We start from the raw sequence: 15,000 nt of genomic DNA, 5'->3' as shown, positions 1-15,000 counted from the left end.
TGAGCAAAGTTCTTTTTCTCCCTATGATTTTTCATATGTATTAATAGCTTTATTGTAACAAATATCCATAATGTATTTTGGATAGCATAGATCTATTTTTTTCCGTTTTTGAATTCTTGATCTAAAAACTCAGGACTGACTATTTGCAAGGCTCAGGAATGAGGAAAAATTATTCGAGATTCTTTCCATGTACTTTCCTTTTCTAGTCGACGTACAGTTTCTCCACGTCTCTCGGCAGCGTCATCATGAATGGAATGTAAATCGACAAACAAGCTTTTTACTACTGCATGCGGAGGTTTGAATTTCAAACATGACGTCACTGGGTTCAAAATGCCCAAGCTGCCGACCGGACAACCATAGACATTCAGCAACTAGAAAAAGAAAAACTGACTTGAATCACAAATGATTTTCCCTTTTTCCTGAGATGCTTGCCATAAGAGAAAAAGAAGTATATGATGGATTCAAAGTCTTGATAAGACTATGGTACCAAGAACAATACAACTGACTTCAACAGAAATTAAACATATAAACATATATATTATAAATATACATATATAAATGCATTACCTAATAAAATACAGATAATGAAAGTAATAAGTAATAATAAAAAGTAATGAAAAAGGCTCACGCCTTTTTAAGGGTGATGAAACACAAGACAAAAATCACCAATGCCGAAGAGAAATCATGAGAATTTTTAAGAGCTCAAAGCATGCAGATTCATGACATTATTACAAAAACACGATAACTACAACTCTTGGAATTTGACAACTCTTTCTGTATACATTCAGTTGAATCTCAAGCCATTGATAAATATATTCTACTCGTAAACAATACACGACTGTCGATCACGATATTACAACTTTGAAAACGACGAAATTTTGTGATGAGACTACAGACTTCAAGTCTGGTCTTACACTGATTAAATAGTCAATTTTTTTCTATTTAAAATTGAAACTGGGAAAAGGCGCAACTAGAAAATAAATATCTGTGCAATAAATGGTAGAGGTTTTAGGCACAGTGACTAATCTTTTAGTAACTATTTTCCGTTAGTATTTTTATGTTGAGAAAGACTCGTATGTTCAAGAACTAAGGTCCAATTCAAGCTGTATTACATAAGCATCTATTTGTTTAAGGTCCTTAAGATTGAAAAAGTGGATAAACTCCTTTTGAACTTAAGTGAAGAAAATACTGCCATGGTAGTCACATCTAAGCATCTCTAAATATCATTATCTACGGATATTTTACATTGCTCCGTTAGTCCGCGTATTCTAAAAATCGAGGTACGTGTTCAACGTATCCAAAAATACTGGACATAATTACCATTAACGTAACACTGAACCTTTCCAACCTCAAAATATTCATACTCGTCTCCATAATGACCAATGAAAGCTGTAGCAAGAGTAACTTAATCCTTGCTATTAGCTCAGTTTCTTTACAAATGAAAAAAAATTAAATGGGTGATATAAGCTTGTAATTTTCTCTCTGCGTCTTAAAAATAATCATAAAAAACGTATGTATCAGAGATCTAACTAACGGTATCTTTAGAAACTGATAATTAACATCCAAACCAGCTCCTAAACTTTCACAGCAGTTCATTACATAAATTTCCTCTACTAATTCAATTAACCCTCTACCCCGTACCTGTTGGAGGTGAACGGTGTAAACATCTGTAACAAGAATTTTGACGACCTATAATTAACCCTCTCGACGACAGACGCTATTTTCATAAGATGCTCAAAGGCTGTCATCCTGATCGACATTATGTAACCTATGAGCTCTTCAAAGAAACTAACACCAGTTCTAACAACCATAAATGATTCCGAAAATGTAAGGATTGCTCTCTCTCTCTCTCTCTCTCTCTCTCTCTCTCCTCTCTCTCTCTCTCTCTCTCTATATATATATATATATAATATATATATATATTATATATATATATATATATATATTATATTTATATATTTCTTATATACTATATATGAGTATATAAATGTGTATATGCAGCAGAGGAAATGCAAAGAACTTATTTCATTATGAAGAAGTTATTGGGTTAGTGAAAAGGAATAAGGATAAGACGTCAAAAGTGAGGCTGCAAAACAAGAGACGATGTTTTGTGTATGTCAAATTTTGGAGTAAATCACAGCAATTTCTTTAAACAGAAAAAAGGTTCATAGCTACAGTTAACCGAGTATTATGAAGGCCAGCTGAATGAGGGAGACAGAAGGGAGCCTGACCTGAATAAGTTATATCGTGGAAGGGATAACTATCAGTTTGAAAATACAAATAGAAGGGGATGTTGAAGATTTAAAAATGGTAATTATGAGGTTAGAGAATTGACAGACACCAAAAGTTAACGAGAAACTTGCGACATCATATGAATACTTAGGGTAAAACAGTAAAGAGGAAAGGAGTAATTGCTTTTGGATAGCTGTAAATGTTCCAGAGGTGACGGAAAAATTATAACATCATATCATCAGTTAATATATTAGGGATGTTGACTAAGGAAATACGACAGATCACAGAAGAATTAACAGGGGAAGCGAATCGTGGATTTAAACTGAAAAGATTGAGTGAAAATAGGGTATTTGTTACGCAAGTTAGGTGAGAAATTTCAAAAGAAGAAATATATATATATATATATATATATATATATATATATATATATATATATATATATATATATATATATATATATACTATATATATATATATATATATAATTTCAAAACTGCTGTTATTAAAATGCACTAAAAAGTACAAGATGATTTTTTTAACAACAGGATTTTCTTGCAATTTATCATGTCTACAAAAATAAAAGCGTGGGCCCCAAACATGGAAGGAAATCCTACACGAAAAGTAATAATTTTTTTTTTCATTTCTTGTAGAATTTCCTTCCTAGTTTGTGGCCCTTGATTAATTGTAAAAAAAATCCTGGTGTTTCCCAAATAATTTACTTTTCATTTTAGTGAATTTTAATACGAGCCTGTTGTAAAAAAATTTTTATTTTCTATACTTTTTAGTTTTGACAGGAATTGTAACCGATTTATGATAGTAGATAACGAAACAGATATCCGTTTAGGGGAGGGAGGGGAGTGTAAGGGGAGATGAAGGGGACGGGAAAGAGATGGGAGGGGAGAGGGAGGACACAGCTAAATTAACACTTGATCGTGTGCTTCGGGAGAGGGAAGGATAGGGTAGGTGGAAGTGGAGGGGTATGGAAGAGGGAAGGGGAGGAGAGGACAGAGCTAAATTAACACTTGATCCTGTGCTCCAGAAGGGGGAGGGGAAGGGGTGGCAGAGGGACGGAGGAGGACACAGCTAAATTAAATGCTTCAGACGGGGAGGGGGAAGGGGAAGGGGAGGGGAAGACACAGCTAAACTAACACTCGATTGTGGGCTTCAGGAGGGGGAGGGGGAGAGTTAAGAGGATTGAGTAACCATAAAAATTTTCCAGTCCATCGGACGAAGGGAGCAGGTCTACAACTGAGCTACAAGATTTGACGACAGACAGACGCAAAAGTCAAGCTAAATAAAAGCGCGTAAAACCAGTACCTGTCTTAGTTAGACCTTTAAAACTTTAAGACTAAACTGATCGATACAATTATGATTTTTCTCGTCGCATTTTGTTCAGAGGATTACGCCCACTGAGATTACCTCGTTTGATGCAAAAGTTGGTCTGAGACAACGAGATGTTATGGCTACGTGGCTTTGAATATCTATGGAAAGAGTGAGTCGACAAATCATAGGAAGAAAAACAAGTAGCAAGAGGAACTGTCAGAAAATGCATTGTAAGCGTAGTGCGGAAGGCCTGATATTTGAAGTCATCCAGTGTTGTTTGGGGCTAGTGACAAGAAACACATAAACTAGTGTCAGAGTTCGAAAGCATATATTATATGAAGAAAAAGAGGAAAATTCATATGAGCGAAATCAAGTCAATGTGGACAAATGAAAACCATGATGATGGAGCACTGAATGTCAATGTGGATTGTGGAGGAATGATACTAATAGGTTCAACTGATTATTTGGGAGAAAATGTAAAGAAGAACCTTAATCAAAAACAGAAGAAGCAAGCAGTACAACATGACCTAGGCTAATGATTTCTATAAGAAGACGAATGTCTAAGGAATTAAAGCAATACAGTTGAAATGTTAGCACAGTATGTGTAGTGAGACTTGAAAATATGACGTAGTAAAAAGGGTGGTAACGGAAGAAGGAGGTTGGCGAAAAATGTGTACTTCGAAAGTGTTGCACGGAAAATGAGGAAGACTCAGAAATTTATGGACAGAGCGTGGAAGAATTACTGGAATGGGAGAGTTTTAATATCCGGGAACTGGGGTAGTTCGTACTACCGAGGAGTCGTATGGCTCAAGTTTGTGTATAGAGGCTTGATGTGTAGCCCAGTTGATAAACATATGCGTGTGATATGAAAGTTTTTGTATAAGCGGCTCATCTTGGATTCATTAATTATTTAAAGTAAAAATGTGCCATTGTCTATTGCATTAGCCCTTTCTCTGCTGCCAGCCCCTATTGGAAAAAATAACTTATCTCTAATTACATGGCTATGTGTATAAAACATATGAATATATTCTTTTATCATGTTACACTTATTGATATTTTTATGTATGCACAGTGCATGTATGAATTTATGTATGTATGTAAGTATATATATATATATATATATATATATATATATATATATATATATATATATATACACACACACAAACATACATACTTATATATACGAGTATAAACATGTGTTGTGTTGTGTATATGCTTGTATGTATGTAGTATGCTTGGCAATACAGAAACTACAAACATGTAATACTTAAAAACGGAAGTAAATTATATTCATATATGTATTACCAAAAAAACTGTATTTTGAATTCTACAAACTAAAGAGAGAAAAAATAGAAAGAGTTAGGCTTATCTGGAAAAAAGTCCACTCACTATCGCATAGTAAAATGTGTACCTTGTATTTTATATATATTGGTTTTATTCCCTAATATTTCGTCCCCTCTGAAACATATGAATTATGGAACGCTAAATGAAAACGGCTTTTCACACTGAATTTTGTTCGCTCGGAAAGGGGACTTTACAGCGGGGAAAATTCCAGTGAAATACCTATGAGATGGATCCCGAGAGAGAGAGAGAGAGAGAGAGAGAGAGAGAGAGAGAGAGAGAGAGAGAGAGAGAGAGACTATTCATAGCTACAAAAGATTTCTGCTCCCTAACTATTTTACTAAATGGAGATTCAGGATGTGGTATATGAAATACATTTAATAAGTATGTAGTATACACATAAATATATAAACTAGACTATTTTCGCAATTTCTCATTCGCTTGCAGATTTAATATTCAGCGCGCGCGCACACACACATACATATATATATATATATATATATATATATATATATATATATATATATAATATATATATATATATATATATATATATAATATATATATATATATATATATATTATATATGTATGTATATGTGTGTGTGTGTGTGAGAGAGAGAGAGAGAGAGAGAGAGAGAGAGAGAGAGAGACATTTCCCCTAAGAGGGTAGCCCGGAAAGGTACGACCTCCCTTTTTCTCAAGATAGTAGACGCTGGCACTCAATGATAACTGTTTAGATTGGCGGAACATATACCAGGACAGAACTTAGGACCTAGCAAACTTAAGCAGAGAACTGTCAACTCATCCATAGCATAAACACATCTATGCGTACGCTATATACATACATACATACAAAGATAGATACATTCATACATATGAATATATAAATATATATATATATATATATATATATATATATATATATATATATACACACATATATATATAACAATTAAAATATTAACTCCGTCGTAGGATTCTTACTCCAAAATGGTTCCACGAACATTTTTCGCTCCATTCTTTCTTATATATGGCATGGGCTATTTACAATTTTATAAACTTTGTTAGTTTATTTAAAGACCTGAGCGAAAGCAAGGAAGGCGAGAGGACGTATTACAGGACAAACATGTAATGAAAGCACATAGATCGTAACCGTGACATGATAGAACACAGAGAGAGAGAGAGAGAGAGAGAGAGAGAGAGAGAGAGAGAGAGAGAGAGAGAGAGGCGCAACACATTTTGTTTGTTAATAATACTGTACACATTTTTCCCCGGTTATAATTTTCTGCAACACATGCTAAGAACAGGAGGGGGACTGAGAGGAAGCTAAATAGACTACACAACATCCAGTTAATATATCTTTAGCGAGATTGAATACTGCAGAGGTTTTTATGCAGTCTATTGGAATCCCCGTCAACGTACCCACAATACTACCAAATGAAAGAGTTCAATTTGAAATGAAAGATAATTCTTCTTTTTATTGTTTTATTTCTTTTTTGTAAAGGTCACAGTAAAGTCTGTCATCTTCTGTCAAACTTAGAGCAATAATGAAAGAGGAAGAAAATAATATTCAAGAAAAGAAAGAATAGCATGGATAAATCGCTTACTTAAGGCAAACATCTTAGTAAAAACGGAAAAATGACCATAGTTTCTTAAGTTGGCTTGGTCATAAAAGATTAATGTTTCAGTAGAGGATAGTTAGTGAAAGGGAGAATAATTTCAGTGTTACAAGGAAGCTGGACGGGGAGAGACACTCAGGAGCGACAAAAGTATCGAAACAAAAAAGCCTCAATATCAAAGGAGTCTGAAAGTTCATTGAAACTAAGAATGAATGGCACGGGGAAAATAATAGGGTAGGGACGAGTTCGATGGTATTTCTTCGGTAAAGGGTTCCAGTAATTGTGGACGACATTTGCAAATAATTATCTTTTTTTAACATGTAAAGACAAGGGAAGAACGCAACATGAACTGAATCCTTCAAGCTGCATAGGGTTGATAAGCTTCAAAATTTAAGCGACTGATGAAGACACGGAGGAGAACCTTACACATCTACTTTATAAGACGATGAAGAGATGGGAGGGGTCTTATTGACCTGTCTATTCTGATAAGTAAAAAGACGGAACACTATTTAAATATGCCATCACCCAGTTTCTTGTAACAAATATTTCCAACCTCCATGAAACAACCAAAAATCAACAATTGAACTTTATAAAATAAACAAAACAAAGCGATGACAGAACCTATGAAAACAAACAGTGAACAAACACAGAAGAGGATTGCTAGGTAAAATATTGTTCTTTTCCAAGCTCTTTTATCCCCTTCTCTCTCTCTCTCTCTCTCTCTCTCTCTCTCTCTCTCTCTCTCGATCTCCTTCTCTCTCATCTCACTCCTCTCTCTCTCTCTCTCTCTCTCTCTCCTACACACAAAAACATAAGCAGTCACTCCTTCAAGCCTACCAAACTAGGATAGGGCTTGAACATAAGTAAAAAGATGAAAATAGCCAACCTCATAAAGTATACACATGACCCCCGACACAAACATTAGCAACCAATTGGTGAGAATTTCAGAAAATTCATCTGGGGACGAATGCCAATACATAGCTTTCAACTCTGACGGTATTTACGGGAAATAAGAGGGAGCAAAGAGCCACAAACAAAGAAAGTCCCGCGAGGGATGAATGCAAATGCGCTGCCTCCAATTCGGACGGAGGTAATTGGAGCCCGAACACCTATGGCGGAAAAGGGGTAAACTGCAACGACATACAAATGGGTCGACAACATGGCTTTTCCTCTCGGACGCCGGAGACCGATATAAAACAGGATGGGGAAAGGGCAAAAATTCGCCCTGTTCCTCTCTTTTTCCTTTGTTGCAGGGAAAGAGATGGCGAGGGGAGGGGCTCTCCAAGGAATTTCACCTGCAACTAGTCAAAGGTGGTCTTTGTCATTTACTCTTTTTTTCTTTTGTTCTCGTTTGTGAACGTTTCTCCATTTAATCTACTATACTTTCAACTAACTCCTTTGCGTTCATCTTTTCAAAGTACTTTATCTTAACATACTTCCCAGTTTGAACTAATTTGAGTTTGATTTTAATTAGTGAAATTTAATTTTATATTTTACATATATATATATATATATATATATATATATATATATATATATATATATATATATATATATATATAATATATGTGTGTTTGTTTGTGTGCTTGTGTAATATATATATATATATATATATATATATATAATATTATATAATATATATATATGTATATTATATATATATATATATATATATATATATATATATATATATATATATATATATATATATATATATAACTTAACCACAGTAATTTCTTATCCTTTTCTTTCTTTTACTTCCTTTAAAATTCCTATCCACATCACCCTTCCTGGTTCCTACGCATTCAAATTTTCTCAGTATTTTCAATTGGCTTATTTCCCTTATTCAGTCCTGTTTTGTTTATACCTTTGCTTTATATAGTGTCTTTCTTCCAGTCACGCTTCTAAATACTGAATCGGAAGCCCGCTTTTTCATTTTACGGCTAATTCCCTTAATGGATGTATATAATGTCACTGTCAAACAATTTCAGTTGAAATTGGAGTGAAAATTAGGCTTTATCTACAATATTATTCGTGTTTGTTCCTAGATTACCCCTAAAACGTTTAGGATATCTCAAAAAATCATAACAAACTTGTGATGGTTTATAAGGAATTCGTCGCATTCCTAAAAGACCTTCTGCGTAGATCTATGTATTACTAATGCTGTGAATGCCCCTCTCTCTCTCTCTCTCTCTCTCTCTCTCTCTCTCTCTCTCTCTCTCTCTCTCTCTCTCTCTCTCTCTCTCTCTCTCTCTCTCTCTCTCTCTCTCTCTCTCTCTATATATATATATATATATGATATATATATATAATCCTAATATATATATCTAATTTATATATATATATTAGTAGTATATACATATATATTATATCTATATATATTTATAAAGCTTTATATATATATATATAATATATATATATAAATATAATACGTATACTAGGTATAGAGAGAGAGAGAGAGAGAGAGAGAGAGAGAGAGAGAGAGGCATTCACAGCATTAGTAATACATGGATCTACGCAGAAGGTCTTTTAGGAACGCGACGAATTCCCTTATAAAACATCACAAGTTTGTTATGATTTTTTGAGATATCCTAAACGTTTTAGGGGTATTCTAGGAACAAACACGAATAATATTGTAGATAAAGCCTAATTTTCACTCCAATTCGTAAAGTACAAACAAAACGAATATCAGGAAAATTGAAAAATTCCAAGCTAACAACTTAATCCCATGGAAAAGGCGCCTAAAAAAACAAATCATGGTGATGAGATCTGACTTGAGTAAACTGAAAGAGATGGCATAAAAGAGGCAAAGAAGCATGAAAACAAATGAGGAACTGAATGGGAAATACAAACAAGAACAGGAGAGGGGACTAAACAACACAATAGAAGATATGAAACAGAGGCTTAAAGCCAAAGCACAAGATCCAACGATACATGAAGAGAAATAAAGGATACCATCAGTAAGAGGGAAAGAAAACCACCAGGAAATGCCTGAAGACGAACCAAGTATGAGAATCTGGGAAAACATATGGAGCAATCCGGCATCTCACAATAAACATACAATTTGGCTACAGGAAGTCAAGGCAGAAGAAACGGGGAGAATAAAACAGAGATTCACCGAGATCACGACACACACAATCACACACCAACTAAAGAAAATTCCCAACAGGAAAGCCCCTGGAACCGATGAAGTCAAAATCTTCAAGGCCCTACACCCACGAATAGCAAAACAACTCCAGCATTGTATCATAAACCACCAAACACCCAAATGGATGACCACAGGGAGAACATGGTTAGTACAAAACGACAAGAACATGGGAAACATAGCAAGTAACTACCAGGCCTATCACCTACCCAAGCATGGCATGGATTGACTACACGAAAGATTTCAACATGGTACCACAGGTGGCTAATAGAACGCCTGAAAATATATGGGGCAGAAGAGAACGCCATCAGCTTCCTAAAAAATACAATGCGCAACTGAAATACAACACTTACAAGTTCTGGAATAAGACCAGCAGAGGTTAAATTAAGGAGAGGGATCTTCCAGGGCGACTCACTGTCCCCACTACTCTTCGTAGTAGCCATGATTTCCATGACAAAAGTACTACAGAAGATGGATGCTTTTACCAACTCAAGAATGGAGACGACAGAATTAATCATCTGATGTTCATGGACATCAAGCTGTATGGTAAGAGCATCAAGGAAATGAATACCCTAATCCAGACTGTAAGGGTTGTATCAGGGGACATCAGGATGGAGTCTGAAATAGAAAAATGTACCTTAGGCAACATACAAAAATGCAAAGAGATGAGAATAGCATCAAACACATGGATGAGACAGGATGAAAATATTTAGGAATTATAGGAGAGAATATAAAACACCAAGAGATGAAGGACATGATCAGGAAAGAATTTATGCAGAGACTTAAGGCAATACTCAAGTCAAAACTCGACACCGGAAATATGGTGAAAGCTGTAAACACGTGGGCAGTACCAGTAATCAGATACTTCGCAGGAGTAGTGGAGTGGAGAAAGCTGAACTCCGCAGAATTGACCAGAAAACTAGGAAACGCATGACAATACACAAAGCACTACCCAAGAGCAAATACGGACAGACTATACATAACACGAAAGGAAGGAGGGAGAGGACTATAAGCATAGAGCATTCCGTCAACATCGAGAGCAGAGCACTGGGGCAATATCTTAAAAAGAGTGAAAACGAGAGGCTCAGGAATGCATGAGAAGAAGGACTGATAAAAGTATACGAAGACCCAGAAAAATACAGAGACAGAAGAATGACAAACAGAACGGAATTATGGCACAACATAACAATGCACGCACAGCACATGAGACAGACTAAAGATCTGACCAGCGATGACTCATGGCAATAGCTGCAGAGGGGGAGAACTCTAGAAGGAAACAAAAGGAGTGCTAACAGCGGAGCAAGATCCTGAGAACCAGATATATCCAAAGAACGATAGATGGAAATAAAATCTCGCCCATATACAGGAAGTGCAATGTAAAAAACGAGACCATAAGCCACATGGCAAGCGAATGCCCGGCACTTGCACAGAACCAGTACAAAACGAGGCATGATTCAGTAGCAAAAGCCCTCCAATGGAGCCTGTGCAAGACACACCAGCTACCTTGCAGTAATACGTAGTACGAGCACCAACTTGAGGGAGTGATAGAAAAATAGGTGACACGTGCTAATAGACCAGACGTGACGTTGATTGACAAGACCAAGAATGTGTATCACTCATTGATGTCGCTATACCATGGGACACCAAGGGAGATGAAAAAGAAAGAGAAAAAATTGATAAGTGTCATGACCTGAAAATAAAAATAAGAAGCATATGGGATATGCCAGTGGAAACTGTACTCATAATCATAGGGAAACTAAGCACAATCCCAAGATCCCTGAGAAGGAACCTGGAAAAATTAGATGCTGAAGTAGCTCCTGGACTCATGAAGAAGTGTGCGCTCCTGGAAACAGCGCTCATAGTAAGAAAAGTGATAGATTTCTAGGGAGGTAGGATGCAACCCGGAACCCCACACTCTAAAACCACCCAGACGAATAGGGTGACTGTGACAGACGAAAAAAAATAATAGATAAAATAAATAATTATAAAATGAATGAGAATGATAATGTAATCAAGGTGACGATGAAAAATCCTGCTCGTCATCAGTGATATCGCTGAAGCTTAAGATGGGTACTAATATCAATTAATGGGTATGTCATCGGCAAGTGGGCAGGGCCACAGTGAAGAGACGTTTTCCACATATGTAAACTTCTCTGCAATGTGGGGGAGCCTTTTGACGTCGTAGGTAACATCATTATTACGTTGAAACCCCCTATCTGATATTTTGATGGCTCTGGCATAGGAAACTTACTTTTACCTGATAAGTGCCAGAACTATTGAACTTGAAGAACAAAATAATAATTGCAAAAGTTAGGTAGGGTTGATAAAAGGTTATTGCCGAAAAACAGCGTTCCATCGGCTCTGAATCCCTTAGTAGGCAAAGAATAATTTTCACTCCAATTTCAGATGAAATTCTTTGATAATAATACTAGATACATGAATTAAGGAAATTAGCTGTAAAATAACCAATAAGCAACATGACTGAGAATATAAATTCAGTTCCATAATATCGTAAAGCTTGACAACTACTATAGTAGTGTGTAGTTACAATGTCATTAAACTTAGACAGTACACATATTCCATTATGAAACATAATGACTGTTATTATTATTTTAAGGCATATTCATCAAACTCTACTCTTTATCTGTTTGTGAGAGGTACACCATAAAAAAAAATACTCAGTCATCACTTTTCTTCCCCATTTGTCATAATCTTTTAAACCATGTCTTTTCCATCCTAACTTTATACCTGCATTATACATATTGGGATTTTTTATCTATGTATCAACAAGGGATTTCCCGAAAACTAAATGATTATACTGATGAAGATTATCAAATGACATGAAATAATTAAGATTATATAAACTTTTAAGTGTACCCTTTTACTTGCTAGACCTGAAATAAAAATGATCAATGAGAATCATTTTACGTAAGTGGTGTTCAAAATAATTCCATGTTTAGGGCCCAGCTTTTTATCTTGTAGACATAATTCATTTACAAGAAAATCCTAGTGCTTAAAAAAGGATTTTTTAATTTTTAGTGCATTTAATAAAATTCTGTTTAAATATTTTTTTTATATTCTATATTCTTTCATTTTATACATATTAGTTTTGACAGAAATTGTAACCGATTTATGATTGTAATTAACGAAACTGATATCCGTTTACGAGGGAGGAAGGGGGAGGAGGAGTAGGCAGGTGAAGGGAACGGTAAATGGGAAGGAAGGGGAAGGGGATGGAAGAGGAAAGGAAGATAGAAGGTGATGGGGAGGGGAGGGGAAAAGAGAGGAGGAGGATGAAAGTGGGGAGGGGAGGGGATGGGGAGGAAACAGTTAAATTAACACTTGATCGTGTGCTGGGGGGGAGGGAGATGGATGAGGGAAGGGGGAGGGATTATATAGAAGATGGAATCTACCGAGTCAAAGTAGTTAATGAAAAACCCGAAGAGATTCACACAAATCCTGAGATACTGGGACAGGTCACTGTAGGGTCACTAGAGGTCACTGCTGACCTACTGATCATGTAAGGTTGTATTGTCATCGGGTTTGAGTAACTATACTGAACTCCAAGTGCATCGGACGAAGGGAACAGCTCGAAAACTGAGTTACACGATTTGACGACAGACACGCAGAAGTCAAGTTAAATGAAAGCATATACAAATAGGGCTTCATGGCGGAGCAGAAATTCATGTTTTAAAAGGAACTTTTGAGAAACAAGGGGCTTGAGAAACAAATATTCAGAACTGTGAAAAAGCGAACTGTAAAATTTCGAAATAAGAAGGACAATACGAAGAATTCAAAACCGCTGAGAGGCATAATTTTCCGCTATCATGAAGCACTGGCTTTGTTGTTTAGGAATGAATGACAATTTCATTTGGAATTCCAAGGACCAAAAGTAAAAAAAATCTGGTTTATCAAACTGGCCCCCAAGTGTTATAAGAAAAAAATATAATTGCTTTCATATTCATGCAAAAATATAAATAAATCTGTCATGAGGAAACATAAAATGAAGGTTAATGCTAAAGGCATACAGCATATTCGTAACTGGAAACATGTAATACTGTAGTAGATTCACATCATCCGTGCATTTGATTTCTAGGTCAGTCCCTTACGATGCTCCTGATTGGCTGTTGATAAGCCAATCACAGGGCTGGAAACTTCCAGTCTCTCGAGAGAGTTCGCATAGGCAGGAAGTATGTTCCACCTCTCCTGAAAGACATATCCCTCAGGAGAAGTGGAACACAGATCCTACCCATGTGATCTCTCGTGAGAGACAGAGTTTCCCGCCCTGTGCTGGTTTATCAACAACCAATCAGGAGCGTCATGAGGGACTGGCCTAGACATCAAATGCACGGTTGATGTGAATCTGATATAGCACCATCTGCAATCATGAATCAACACATTTTTCCTGAATTGTCAGGAAAGTTCGGAGCCATGGAAAACAACACGATAAAACTTAAATTATGGGAAAGCAGATTGAAGTAGGTACTTAAGGCGAGAGAAATTGAAAGCCAGATCAAAGAAAAACAGAGGATGTTATTCAGAATAAAACCCGACAGAAAATGGGTTTCAGAATCAAATGAGCATAATCGTCGGGGTTATGGGCAAACAAAATATCAAATAATTAGTCCTGTACTCACCTGCAGCTTTATTGAAATAGAGGTCGACTGCAGCCAATGGTCCATCAGTAGACGACGTCTTGGAGTCTCTGTATCGGACATTAATGGTGTAGTTGGCCAAGGGACCTCGAAGTCCCGTTTCTCTGACATGCCTCACGGCCAGCTCGACAACCGGAAGCACTTTCACTCTCGAGTACTGGTGGGAGGCGTTGCACGGCACGATGACTGCCACGTCGATGACACGATCTTCTTCGGCGTGGTGTTCCAAGGGGGTCTTGGACGCCCACTCCGCTTCACAGGTCTCGGATAAAGAGGATGACCTGCGAGTCTGGTCCGGCCGTTTCTTTGCAATGGTGGCAACAGTGGTGGGTGCTGGGGCAGTGCTCTGGGCTGATGTTGCTGCGTAAAACAGGGTTGTTGGCTGCAACTCGTCTGTATCAACGTCACTGCTAACATTGTCAGGCTTCAGTATTACATTAACAAATTCGGTTACATTGTATAATGGAAGTTTGCCAAGGCCATAGGAAGAATCATCATCAAGGAACTCTGTGGAATAATCTCTCTCATTCGAAAATGTCGACTCTTGTGAACCATTGACTTGGCGAAGCACCATATTCACAATTGAATCTACTGTAGAAGCACCTGAGCTTTGAGCATTTAAAATGGCCTCCTTTGAGTGCCTCTTGAACGCTTGTCGGTGAGATACCTGGCGACTACGA

General features: G+C 36.6%; 1 protein-coding gene across 1 annotated transcript in view; it reads right to left on the bottom strand.

Annotated features, from left to right (window-relative positions):
* LOC135218929 (uncharacterized) overlaps positions 1-15,000 on the bottom strand; it is an 881,184-nt gene that overhangs the window by 864,996 nt on the left and 1,188 nt on the right. Inside the window, exon 2 of the mRNA XM_064255370.1 lies at positions 14,303-14,994. Coding sequence (XP_064111440.1) covers positions 14,303-14,994 — 692 coding nt within the window. The remainder of the gene's footprint in view (positions 1-14,302; positions 14,995-15,000) is intronic.

The sequence above is a fragment of the Macrobrachium nipponense genome, chromosome 1 (assembly GCF_015104395.2).
Source record: "Macrobrachium nipponense isolate FS-2020 chromosome 1, ASM1510439v2, whole genome shotgun sequence".
Taxonomy (NCBI): Eukaryota; Metazoa; Arthropoda; class Malacostraca; order Decapoda; family Palaemonidae; genus Macrobrachium; species Macrobrachium nipponense.
Note: the sequence above shows the minus strand (reverse complement) of the source record. Positions and strands in the feature narration are given on the sequence as shown.